The sequence below is a fragment of the Anomaloglossus baeobatrachus genome, chromosome 1 (genome assembly GCF_048569485.1).
Source record: "Anomaloglossus baeobatrachus isolate aAnoBae1 chromosome 1, aAnoBae1.hap1, whole genome shotgun sequence".
NCBI lineage: Eukaryota > Metazoa > Chordata > Amphibia > Anura > Aromobatidae > Anomaloglossus > Anomaloglossus baeobatrachus.
Window position 1 is genome coordinate 508,652,342 of NC_134353.1, and position 13,823 is coordinate 508,666,164.

The 13,823-nt window shown below is 53.8% G+C and overlaps 1 protein-coding gene across 2 annotated transcripts in view; it reads right to left on the reverse strand.

Annotated features, from left to right (window-relative positions):
• The window catches only part of SMC2 (structural maintenance of chromosomes 2), a 204,560-nt gene that overhangs the window by 127,557 nt on the left and 63,180 nt on the right, over nt 1–13,823 (reverse strand). For both annotated transcript variants that reach the window (XM_075316066.1, XM_075316064.1), the window contains one exon: nt 7,568–7,801. In XM_075316066.1, coding sequence (XP_075172181.1) covers nt 7,568–7,801 — 234 coding nt within the window. The remainder of the gene's footprint in view (nt 1–7,567; nt 7,802–13,823) is intronic.

Consider the following 13,823-nt stretch of genomic DNA (forward strand, 5'->3'; position numbering starts at 1 on the left):
AGTGCGGTGTCAGGACCAGACTCCTGATCACCCACCTCTGTCTCATCATATAGAGACCCTTCTCGCTGAGACCCTGACCCACGTGATGACGTGGAGGGTCTCTCCCAGCGAGCTCGCTTAGGCGGCCTGGGACTGTCATCAGAGTCAGAGCCCTCAGCCTGTGATGCCTGGGACCCCCTTGAAGTACGGATTAGTTCCAACTGAGGGGGACCGGGAACTGGCCTGGACTGCAAGGTCTCCAGGATTTTTGTCATAGTCACAGACATTTTATCAGCAAAGACTGCAAATTCTGTCCCCGTCACCGGGGCAGGGTTCACAGGCGTCTCTGCCTGGGCTACCACCACCATAGGCTCTGGCTGACGAAGTGCCACTGGGACTGAACATTGCACACAATGAGAGTCGTTGGAGCCTGCTGGTAGATTAGCCCCACATGCTGTACAAGCAGTGTATACAGCCCGTGCCTTGGCACCCTTGCGTTTTGTGGATGACATGTTGCTGTCTCCTCAGAGCAATATAGGGTATACAGCCAAGAAGCGACCTTACAGTGCAGAATATATATATATATATATATATATATATATATATCTGGTACAGGAAAAAGTACACCAATACAACACTGTGGCACTAGTGGGGCCAGCACTAATGTGCTGCTTACCGCCCGCTAAACGCGGGTGTGTGGTCGCCAGAAATCCCTAGTCCGGGTCTCCCAGAGCCTGTGTCCGTCCTCCAGCCAGACTGCATGCAGGAATGGCTGCCGGCGTCCTGTGGAGGGGGGGGGCGGGCCCTGGGCGTGCTCAGACCAAAAGCGGGAAACTGCGTCCCACTGTGCCTAGTGAGAGGGCTGGAGCATGTAAATAAGGCTCCAGCCCTCGGCGCTGACGATTGCACAGCGTCTGTCCCATTCCCTGATTGACAGGGAGGGGTCGGGAACGAAGCGGAGCTAGGCCGCAAAAGCCGGGGACTAAATTTATAAGCGCCGCCGCCGTAAAAGCGCGGTCGGCGCTAAGTCCCCGGCGCACTACAAGTCCCAGCCGCGCCGCCGCTCCGAGAGCGGCCGGCGCGGTAGTTCCCAGCACATGAAGTCACACAGCTAAGCTGCTGTGACTCAAACCCCAGCGTGCAGCGCTACTGTCCCCGGCGCACTAACACACCCAGCAAGCCTGGCGTGTGCGTGCCTGTCTGTACGGGGACACAGAGTACCTGAAAGTTGCAGGGCCTTGTCCCTGAACGGTACCCAGCTCCGTATCCAGCAGGTTCACTGGGTCTGTGGATGGAGCCCGGCCTCAGGGCTTGGGGGCCGGTAAGATCCCACTTCCTCAGAGCCCCTCAGGGGGATGGGGAAGGAAAACAGCATGTGGGCTCCAGCCTCTGTACCCGCAATGGGTACCTCAACCTTACAAACCACAAGTGGGGTGAGAAGGGAGCATGCTGGGGGCCCCATATGGGCCCTCTTTTCTTCCATCCGACATAGTCAGCAGCTACTGCTGACTAAACAGTGGAGCTATGCGTGGATGTCTGACCTCCTTCGCACAAAGCAGAAAACTGGTGAGCCAGTGATCCCACTGGGGGTGTATAGCCAGAAGGGGAGGGGCCTTACACTTTTTAGTGTAATGCTTTGTGTGGCCTCCGGAGGCAGTAGCTATACACCCAATCGTCTGGGTCTCCCAATGGAGCGCCGAAGAAATTCTTTTTCTTTATCGTTCCTATGGGAGACCCAGACATTGGGACATCTCAAAGCAGTCCATGGGTGGGAAATAAACCGAAAAAACTAAGAAGTAGGCAGAACCTAACTTCACAAGTGGGCGACAGCCGCCTGAAGGATGCGTCTGCCCAAGCTCGCATCTGCCGAAGCATGAGCATGCACTTGGTAGTGCTTCGAAAAGGTATGCAGGCTAGTCCAAGTGGCAGCCTGACAGACTTGTTGAGCCGTAGCCTGGTGCCTGAAAGCCCAAGAGGCACCGACAGCTCTGGTCGAGTGTGCTTTGATCCCCGGCGGGGGAGGCACCTGAGTACTCTGGTAGGCATCGGATATGGCCGACCTAATCCAACGGGCTAAGGTCGGCTTAGAAGCAGGGAGGCCCTTGCGCCGACCTGTGGTTAGCACAAAAAGAGAGGTGCACCGCCTAAGAACAGCGGTGCGAGACCTATAGATCCGGAGCGCACGCACCAGATCCAAAGTATGCAACGCTTTTTCAAAGCGATGAACAGGAGCCGGACAAAAGGAAGGTAGGGTAATGTCCTGGTTAAGGTGGAAAGGAGAGACCACCTTAGGAAGAAAGTCCGGAGTCGGACGGAGAACCACCTTGTCTTGATGAAAAACCAAAAAATGGTGACTCTGAAGAGAGCGCAGCCAAATCAGAGACTCTCCTGAGGGAAGTTATGGCCACTAGAAAGACCACATTCTGTGAAAGACGAAACAAAGAAACCTCCTTAAGAGGCTCAAAGGGGGGTTTCTGCAAAACCGTGAGGACCAAGTTAAGGTCCCAGGGAGGCGGAATGATGTGAGACGCACCCTGCATGAAGGTGCGGACCTGAGCCAGCCGAGCGAGACGCCGCTGGAACAGCACTGACAGAGCTGAAACTTGGCCCTTGAGAGAGTTGAGGGACAATCCCAGCTGCAGACCGGACTGTAGAAAGGACAGAAGGGTCGGCAAGGAAAATGGCCAAGGAGGATGGCCGGAAGAGCGACACCAGGACAGGAAAATTTTCCAAGTCCTGTGATAGATCTTGGCGGAGGAAGACTTACGGGCCCGAGTCATAGTGGAAATGACTTCAGGAGGGATACCAGAAGTCGTCAAGATCCAGGACTCAAGAGCCACGCCGTCAATTAGAGCCGCAGAATTCTGGCGGAAAAACGGACCTTGTGAGAGAAGGTCTGGACGGTCCGGAAGATGCCACGGCACCTCTACGGACAGAAGGAGCAGGTCTGGGTACCAAGCTCGCCTGGGCCAGTCCGGAGCAATGAGAATGACTCCACGGCCCTCCAGTCTGATCTTGCGCAGAACTCTGGGCAAGAGCGCTAGAGGGGGAAACACGTAGGACAGACGAAACTGGGACCAGTCTTGAACCAGAGCGTCCGCGGCGAATGCCTGAGGATCGTGGGAGCGAGCCACGTAAACCGGAACCTTGTTGTTGTGACGGGATGCCATTAGGTCCACGTCCGGAGTGCCCCACTTGCGGCAGATTGACTGAAACACTGCCGGGTGCAGGGACCACTCGCCGCCGTCCACGGTTTGACGGCTGAGATAATTTGCCTCCCAGTTTTCCACGCCTGGGATGTGGACCGCGGATATGGTGGACTTGGAGTCCTCCGCCCATTGAAGGATGCGTTGTACCTCCAACATTGCCAGGCGGCTGCGTGTCCCGCCTTGGTGATTGATGTAGGCAACTGCTGTCGCGTTGTCTGACTGGACTCGGATGTGCTTGCCCGCCAACAGGTGGTGAAAGGCTAGGCGAGCTAGAAGCACAGCTCTGGTTTCCAGCACATTGATCGAGAGGACTGACTCGGACGGAGTCCAAGTGCCCTGCGCTCGGTGGTGGAGATATACCGCTCCCCAGCCGGACAGACTGGCATCCGTGGTGAGAATCACCCAGGACGGGGTCAGGAAGGAGCGCCCCTGAGACAGAGAGAGAGGCCGAAGCCACCACTGAAGAGAGCTCCTGGTCTGTGGCGACAGAGCCACTAACCTGTGCAAGGAGGAAGGCCGCTTGTCCCAACAGCGGAGAATGTCCAGCTGCAGGGGACGCAGATGGAACTGGGCAAAGGGAACAGCCTCCATTGACGCAACCATCTGACCCAGCACCTGCATCAGGTGCCTGAGGGAATAACGGCGGGGCCTCAGCAGAGCGCGGACCGCCAGTTGGAGGGACTGCTGTTTGACTGAGGGCAACTTCACAAGTGCCGGCAGAGTCTCGAACTGCATCCCTAGGTACGTGAGACTTTGGGTCGGAGTCAGAGTGGATTTGGGAAGATTGACAATCCACCCGAATTGGGCTAGAGTGGCAAGAGTGAGCGAGACACTCCGCTGACAGTCTGCGCTGGATGGACCCTTGACCAGAAGGTCGTCCAGGTAAGGAATCACTGCCAGCCCCTGTAGGTGCAGAACCGCAACCACTGCTGCCATGACCTTGGTGAATACTCGAGGGGCCGTGGCTAACCCGAAGGGGAGAGCCACGAATTGGAAATGTTCCTCTCCGATTGCAAAACGTAGCCAACGCTGGTGAGAAACTGCAATTGGCACATGCAGATAGGCATCTCTGATGTCGATGGATGCCAGAAAATCCCCTTGGGTCATTGATGCAATGACTGACCGCAGAGACTCCATGCGAAAATGCCGCACCTGAACATGCTTGTTGAGAAGCTGGAGATCCAGGATGGTCCGGAAGGAACCGTCCTTTTTGGGGACTAGGAAGAGATTTGAGTAGAAACCTCTGAACCGTTCCCGGGCGGGAACCGGTACAATTACTCCGTTGGCCTGCAGGGATGCCACGGCCTGAGAGAAGGCGGCGGCCTTGGAGCAGGGGGGAGTTGACAGAAAAAATTTGTTTGGCGGGCTGGAAGAGAACTCTATCCTGTAGCCGTGGGAGATTATATCCCGCACCCACTGATCGGAGACGTGTTGAAACCACACGTCGCCAAAGTGGGAGAGCCTGCCACCGACTAAGGACGTTGCTGGCGCGGACAGATAGTCAAGAGGAGGCTGCCTTAGTGGCAGCAGCACCTGCGGTCTTCTGTGGACGCGCTTTCGTGCGCCAGCTGGATTTTTGGTCCTTGGCAGTGTTAGTGGACGAGGCCGAGGGCTTAGAGGACGACCAGTTGGAGGAACGAAAGGAACGAAACCTCGACCGATTCCTACCCTGGACAGGTTTCCTGGTTTTGGTTTGTGGCATGGAAGTACTCTTCCCGCCAGTTGCTTCCTTAATAATTTCATCCAGCTGTTCACCGAACAGCCAGGACCCAGCAAAAGGGAGCCCAGCAAGGTACTTCTTAAAAGAAGAATCTGCCTTCCACTCTCGAAGCCACAAGGTCCTGCGGATAGCGAGGGAATTAGCCGAAGCCACCGCAGTGAGGTGAGAAGCCTCCAGCATGGCAGACATGGCATAGGATGAAAAAGCCGAAGCTTGGGAAGTTAAGGCAACCATCTCAGGCATAGATTCCTTAGTAAGGGAATGCATCTCCTCCAGAGAAGCAGAGATGGCTTTGAGAGCCCACACTGCTGCAAAAGTCGGGGAGAACGAGGCCCCTGCCGCCTCAAATACAGATTTGGCCAGAAGGTCAACCTGGCGGTCTGTGGAATCCTTAAGCGAGGTGCCATCAGCCACTGATACAACGGTCCGGGCTGAGAGTCTAGACACCGGGGGGTCTACCTTTGGGGAGTGAGCCCACTCCTTCACCACCTCAGGTGGAAAGGGAAAACGGTCATCAGAACCACGCTTTGGAAAGCGTTTGTCAGGACAGACCCTGGGCTTGGTCACAGCGGCCTGAAAACTGGAGTGGTTAAAGAACACACTCCTCGTACTCTTAGGGGAGGTAAACTGGTGCTTTTCTGCCAGAGAGGGTTGTTGCTCTGATACTGGCGGATTGAGATCCAGTACAGAATTAATGGACGCAATCAAATCACTAACATCCGAGTCACTGTCGGACAGACCAATGGGGCACATGGAGGTAGTCTCCGAGCCCCCAGTAAAGGCATCCTCCTCATCCCGCGAGTCAGCTTCTGAGACCGAGCCGCGGGACGAAGGAGAGGGGGTCCTGCGTCCTTTATTAGAAGGACGGGGCCTGGGACCAGATGATGAATCCTCTGTGAGCTCCGGTCCTGAGAGACCCCTAGCAGCAGAGGCACCCTGCGACGGGGGCTGATGCATGCTCAGCAGAGTCCTGGACAGATGTCCCCTGGAGTCAGCAAAAGACTGGGAGATAGACCTGGTTAAGGATTCTACCCAAGCCGGGGGTTCAGCCACAGGAGCCGGAGCAGCCTGAGAGACCCCTGGGGGGAAGCGATTCCAGGCTGAGGCATCGTCAGGTTAGAGTAGGCATCACAATGTGGATAGGTGCTCGGTTCCGGCAGCAGGAGCTTACATGCAGTGCATACTGAAAACAGCTTTGGCGCCTTGCTCCTTGTGTGAGACATGCTGCTGGAGTGAGGGCTCTGCCAGAATGACCCCCAGAGAGTATATCCAGAAGGTCCACAACCAGAGGTTGTGGCTTACCAGACCGCTGGAGCGGTTTGTGTGCCCTCCAGATCCCGAAGCCCGGACTCCCAAGCACCTCAGCAGGGATGCTGCAGACCAGTGGTGATCACAGGGAAAACCACTGAGAAAATGGCCACCGGAGTGAAGAGAGGGGGCGGGACTCCCTCTGAGAGCGGGATCTGGAGGGCCAAAGAGATTCACAGGGGAGGAGACATGTACTCAGTGAGGAGTGTCTCTCCCCTGTGTAGAACGGCCGCTGGGCGGAGCCGCGCTGTCCCTCTGCATGAATGACATGCGAGGGCAGTGAAACCGAAAGTAGGCCTCCGGCGAAGCCGGGGCCTAAATTTGAGCGGTGCGGCCGGCGCGCAGGCACCATCGGCGCGGTTCTCAGGCGACAGCCAGAGAACCCGCCGGAAATGTCATAAAAATCACTCAGCACACTCTCCCACCACAATAAAGTACAAGGGACCCCCATATATAAACGTCTCAGGTACTTAGCTTGCTGAGACGCAGGGTAGCCAGTCCCTGGGGATGAGTGCTCCGGTCCAGCAGGATCCTGAAGGGCTGCGGATGGAGACCGGTCTCATGCCAAGCATGGAGAACCGTGCTGGCTCCCACTTCAAGCCAGAGCCCCGGAGGGATGGTGAAGGAGCACGGCATGTAAGGCTCCAGCCTGGGAATCAACCTTAACAGCACCGCCGACACAGTGGGGCGAGAAGGGACATGCCGGGGGTCCAGGCTTGGACCCGCTTTTCTTCAAACTCTTTCCAAAAAATGAAAAAATCCGATGAGAATGCATGTGTGGATGTGACCTCCTGAACACAAAGCGATAAACTGGCTAGATCTGGATCTCCAGGGGGTGTATAAGCTCAGAGGGAGGAGCTACACTTTTGAGTGTAGTACTTTGTGTGTCCTCCGGAGGCAGAAGCTATACACCCAATGTCTGGGTCTCCCATAGGAACGATAAAGAAAATTGCGACTTAGCAGCGATGTCGTCGTCGCTGTGTGTGACACCACCATAAGGCTACATGCGCATGCTGCGTTTTTTGCTGCGTTTTTGCTGCAGTTTTGTTAGAACTTTCTGACATTTGACTTCCCAGCAGTCTATGAAAAGTCAGATTTACTATGCGCACATTGCAGTTTGTCAGCGTATTTGTCAAAAGTTTGAGACAAAAAAAAAAAATGCAGCATGTTCATTCTTCCTGCGTTTTTGTCAACATGTCACAAAAACGTAGCAAAAACGCATGTTGTGAAAAATGCACCAAAAACGCATCTACAATTACAAGCATTTTTTGTGAAATTTCCAGGCTCTCTCTCACAACACACTTATGACAGACGCATAACTTGTAAAATTTTCTCTAAAAATCGGTCATACCTCATCCCTCTTCTTCTCCAGCTCCGCTATCTCTTTGCTCAGTTCCTTCACCTTGCGCTCATTCTCAGCCATAGCGTCCTGAAGTTTCTGAATAGAGTCCTGCATTTCCTTCAGTTCCTCAGCAGAACGCACTTTGGTCTCCTCAGCACACATAAACTGATAGGCTACATAGAGACGACTCAGATGTTCAATTTCTCTTGAGATCTTCTGGAATTCCAAATAAGAGGATCTTTCCTATGGAAATAACACAAAACAATGACCGACTATCTTTAGAAGCTGTGCAATTGCATACAAAATTCTGAAAATAAATAAAAACAAAACAAAAAATTGATAGAGATATATCATACACATATATATGGATTTGAATGATTTCAATCTAAAATTTACTAGTAGTCATCATGAGGTATCAACAAACTTCTTGGACTTAAAATTGACCGCCGATTTGGATAGTAATAAGGTCTTGATATCTCCCTATAAAAAATCTACTGCATGCAATAGTATTTTAATGGCTTCCTCTAGTCATCCCAAACATGTCATGCAGAATATCCCTGTGGGGGAGCTTATTAAACTAAAAAGGAATACCACATCTAGTGATAAATTGGAGGAAGAAATTGAAATAACTTGGAACAAATTAAAAAAAAAGGGGGTATCCCAATTGGTCTTTGGAGAGAGCCAAGAAAAGAAGGGAATTTTTTTACTTACCGTAAATTCCTTTTCTTCTAGCTCCAATTGGGAGACCCAGACAATTGGGTGTATAGCTATGCCTCCGGAGGCCACACAAAGTATTACACTAAAAGTGTAAAGCCCCTCCCCTTCTGCCTATACACCCCCCGTGCTCACGGGCTCCTCAGTTTTGGTGCAAAAGCAAGAAGGAGGAAAAAATTATAAATTGGTTTAAAGTAAATTCAATCCGAAGGAATATCGGAGAACTGAAACCATTCAACATGAACAACATGTGTACACAAAAAACAGGGGCGGGTGCTGGGTCTCCCAATTGGAGCTAGAAGAAAAGGAATTTACGGTAAGTAAACAAAATTCCCTTCTTCTTTGTCGCTCCATTGGGAGACCCAGACAATTGGGACGTCCAAAAGCAGTCCCTGGGTGGGTAAATAATACCTCATAATAGAGCCGTAAACGGCTCCGTCCTACAGGTGGGCAACCGCCGCCTGAAGGACTCGCCTACCTAGGCTGGCATCTGCCGAAGCATAGGTATGCACCTGATAGTGTTTCGTGAAAGTGTGCAGGCTCGACCAGGTAGCTGCCTGACACACCTGCTGAGCCGTAGCCTGGTGCCGCAAGGCCCAGGACGCTCCCACGGCCCTGGTAGAATGGGCCTTCAGCCCTGAGGGAACCGGAAGCCCCGAGGAACGATAAGCCTCGAGAATTGGTTCTTTGATCCATCGAGCAAGGGTTGATTTGGAAGCTTGTGTCCCTTTACGCTGGCCAGCGACAAGGACAAAGAGTGCATCCGAGCGGCGCAGGGGCGCCGTACGAGAAATGTAGAATCTGAGTGCTCTCACCAGATCTAACAAGTGCAAATCCTTTTCACATTGGTGAACTGGATGAGGACAAAAAGAGGGTAAGGAGATATCCTGATTGAGATGAAAGGGGGATACCACCTTAGGGAGAAATTCCGGAACCGGACGCAGAACCACCTTGTCCTGGTGAAACACCAGGAAAGGGGCTTTGCACGACAACGCTGCTAGCTCAGACACTCTCCGAAGTGAAGTGACTGCTACTAGGAAAACCACCTTCTGCGAAAGGCGTGAGAGAGAAATATCCCTCATTGGCTCGAACGGTGGTTTCTGAAGAACCATCAGCACCCTGTTCAGATCCCAGGGTTCTAACGGACGCTTGTAAGGAGGGACGATGTGACAAACCCCCTGCAGGAACGTGCGTACCTGTGGAAGTCTGGCTAGGCGCTTCTGAAAAAACAAAGAGAGCGCAGAGACTTGTCCCTTAAGGGAGCCGAGCGACAAACCCTTTTCCAATCCGGATTGAAGGAAGGACAGAAAAGTGGGCAAGGTAAACGGCCAGGGAGAAAAACCCTGAGCAGAGCACCACGACAGGAATATTTTCCACGTCCTGTGGTAGATCTTGGCGGACATTGGTTTCCTAGCCTGTCTCATAGTGGCAATGACCTCTTGAGATAATCCTGAAGACGCTAGGATCCAGGATTCAATGGCCACACAGTCAGGTTGAGGGCCGCAGAATTCAGATGGAAAAACGGCCCTTGAGACAGCAAGTCTGGTCGGTCTGGTAGTGCCCACGGTTGGCCGACCGTGAGATGCCACAGATCCGGGTACCACGACCTCCTCGGCCAGTCTGGAGCGACGAGGATGGCGCGGCGGCAGTCGGCCCTGATCTTGTGTAACACTCTGGGCAACAGTGCCAGAGGAGGAAACACATAAGGGAGTTGAAACTGCGACCAATCCTGAACTAAGGCGTCTGCCGCCAGAGCTCTGTGATCTTGAGACCGTGCCATGAATGTCGGGACCTTGTTGTTGTGCCGGGACGCCATTAGGTCGACGTCCGGCATGCCCCAGCGGCAACAGATCTCCTGAAACACGTCCGGGTGAAGGGACCATTCCCCTGCGTCCATGCCCTGGCGACTGAGAAAGTCTGCTTCCCAGTTTTCTACGCCCGGGATGTGACCTGCAGATATGGTGGAGGCTGTGGCTTCCACCCACAGCAGAATCCGCCGGACTTCCTGGAAGGCTTGCCGACTGCGTGTCCCGCCTTGGTGGTTGATGTATGCCACCGCTGTGGAGTTGTCCGACTGAATTCGGATCTGTTTGCCTTCCAGCCACGGCTGGAACGCCTTTAGGGCAAGATACACTGCCCTTATCTCCAGAACATTGATCTGAAGGGAGGACTCTGTCTGAGTCCAAGTCCCCTGAGCCCTGTGGTGGAGAAAGACCGCTCCCCACCCTGACAGGCTCGCGTCCGTCGTGACCACCGCCCAGGATGGGGGCAGGAAGGATTTCCCCTTCGACAGAGAAGTGGGGAGGAGCCACCACTGAAGGGAAGCTTTTGCTGCCCGAGAAAGGGAGACGTTCCTGTCGAGGGACGTCGACTTCCTGTCCCATTTGCGGAGAATGTCCCATTGAAGTGGGCGCAGATGAAACTGCGCAAAAGGAACTGCCTCCATTGCTGCCACCATCTTCCCTAGGAAGTGCATGAGGCGCCTCAGGGGGTGTAACTGACCTTGAAGGAGAGATTGCACCCCTGTCTGTAGTGAGCGCTGTTTGTTCAGCGGAAGCTTCACTATCGCTGAGAGAGTATGAAACTCCATGCCAAGATATGTCAGTGATTGGGCCGGTGTCAGATTTGACTTTGGAAAATTGATGATCCACCCGAAACTCTGGAGAGTTTCCAGAGCAATGTTCAGGCTGTGTTGGCATGCCCCTTGAGAGGGTGCCTTGACAAGGAGATCGTCTAAGTAAGGGATCACCGAGTGTCCCTGAGAGTGTAGGATTGCCACCACTGTTGCCATGACCTTGGTGAAGACCCGTGGGGCTGTCGCCAGGCCAAAAGGCAGTGCCACAAACTGAAGGTGTTCGTCCCCTATGGCGAAACGCAGGAAGCGCTGATGCTCTGGTGCAATCGGTACGTGGAGATAAGCATCTTTGATGTCTATTGATGCCAGGAACTCTCCTTGGGACATTGAGGCGATGACGGAGCGGAGCGATTCCATCCGGAACCGCCTGGTTTTCACATGCTTGTTGAGCAGTTTTAGGTCCAGAACGGGACGGAAGGATCCGTCCTTTTTTGGCACCACGAACAAGTTGGAGTAAAAACCGTGACCCCGTTGCTGAAGAGGAACAGGGATCACCACTCCTTCCGCCTTCAGGGTGCCCACCGCCTGCAGAAGAGCCTCGGCTCTGTCGGGGGGCAAGGATGTTCTGAAGAAACGAGTCGGAGGACGAGAGCTGAACTCTATCCTGTAACCTTGAGATAGAATGTCTCTCACCCATCGGTCTTTTACTTGTGGCAGCCAGGCGTCGCAAAAGCGGGAGAGCCTGCCACCGACCGAGGATGCGGTTTGAGGAGGCCGAAAGTCATGAGGAGGCCGCTAGGACGTGACTTAGACCGCCATGCATCGGAGTTCCTCTGATCTTTCTGAGGCCTTTTGGACGAGGAAAATTGAGACCTGCCCGTGGTCCGAAAGGACCGAAACCTCGATTGTACCTTCCGTGGTTGAGGTCTGTTTGGTTTGGACTGGGGTAAGGATGAGTCCTTTCCCTTGGATTGTTTAATGATTTCATCCAATCGCTCACCAAACAAGCGGTCGCCAGACAATGGCAAACCGGTTAAGAACTTTTTGGAAGCAGAGTCTGCCTTCCATTAACGTAGCCACATGGCCCTGCGGAGTACCACCGAATTGGCGGATGCCACCGCCGTACGGCTCCCCGAGTCCAGGATAGCATTAATGGCGTAGGACGCAAACGCCGACGCCTGAGTGGTTAAGGACACCACTTGCGGGGCAGATGTACATGTTACTGCATTAATCTGCGCCTGACAAGCTGAGATAGCTTGGAGTGCCCATACGGCTGCGAATGCTGGAGCAAAAGACGCGCCGATAGCTTCATAGATGGATTTCAACCATAGTTCCATCTGTCTGTCAGTGGCATCTTTGAGTGAAGCCCCATCTTCCACTGCAACTATGGATCTAGCCGCCAGTCTGGAGATTGGAGGATCCACCTTAGGACACTGAGTCCAGCCCTTGACAAACTCGGGGGGGAAGGGATAACGTGTGTCCTTAAGGCGCTTGGAAAAACGCTTGTCTGGACAGTCTCGGTTTTTCTGGATTGCCTCTCTGAAGTCAGAGTGATCCAGAAACATATTTAATGTACGCTTGGGAACCTGAAACGGAATTTCTCCTGAGAAGCAGACTCCTCAATTGGAGGAGCTGGGGGAGAAATATCCAACACCTGATTGATGGTCGCTATAAGGTCATTCACTACTGCGTCACCTTCAGGTGTATCTAGGTTGAGAGCGGCTTCAGGATCAGAATCCTGATCCGATACCTCCGCTTCATCGTCCAGAGAGTCCCCCTGCTGGGACCCTGAACAGTGTGATGAAGTGGAGGGAATTTCCCAGCGACCCCGCTTGGGCGGCCTGGGACTGCGGTCCGTGTCAGAGACCTCACCCTGGGACCTATGGGTTACCCCAGGGGCACTTTGCTGTTCCAATTGAGGGGGACCAGGGGTCAAGGATTGGACAGTGCCCGGGGCCTGAATCACCGGTCTGGACTGCAATGCTTCCAGTATTTTAGCAGACCATTTATCCATACTCTCAGACAGTTTGTCAGCAAAGGCTGCAAACTCCGTCCCTGTCACCTGGACAGTGGTAGCAGGTGGTTCCACCTGGGCCACCAGTCGCAGAGGCTCCGGCTGAGTAAGTGCCACAGGGGCCGAGCATTGCACACAATGAGGGTCAGTGGAACCTGCCGGTAGTACAGCTGTACATGAGGTACATGTTGCAAAGTACGCCTGTGCTTTGGCACCCTTGCTTTTTGCGGATGACATGTTGTCTCCTCTGAGAACAACCAGGAGGGTATATAGCCAAAAATCAACAGAGCGACCGTACAGTGCAAATGTATAGCCTATAAGCCTATATATATATATATATATATATATACACACTTCGGTACTCAGTGGGGCCAGCACCACAGGTGTTGCTTACCGACCGCTCAGAGCGGTTGTGTGATCACCAGATTCCCTGCCTGGTCTCCATGTGTTGTCTCTCCTCTCCAGCGTCTGAATCGCTGACAGGAATGGCTGCCGGCGTTCTGTGGGGAGGAGGGGACCGTGGGCGTGCCCAAGAAAAGTGCGGGAATCTAGTGCCCCAGTGTACTGAGTGAGGAGGGAGGAGGATACTAATGTATGCTCCAGCCCTCAGCGCTGACGATCTGTGCAGCGTCCCGCCCTTCCCCTGACTGGCAGGCCTGTGGGCGGGAATATACAACACTAGGCCGCAGAAGCCGGGGACTAAAGTTATAAGCGCGGCCGGCAATAAGCGCGGCCGCGCGGTAGTCCCCGGCGCACTAACACACCCAGCAGTGCTGCAATGTGTATGGCACAAGCGCTCCATGCGCGGTAGTCCCCGGCGCACTAACACACCCAGCAGTGCTGTAATGTGTATGGCACCAGCGCTCCATGCGCGGTCCCCACGGGGACACAGAGTACCTCATAGTAGCAGGGCCTTGTCCCTGACGATACCCAGCTCATATCCTGCAGATTCCCAGGGGCTG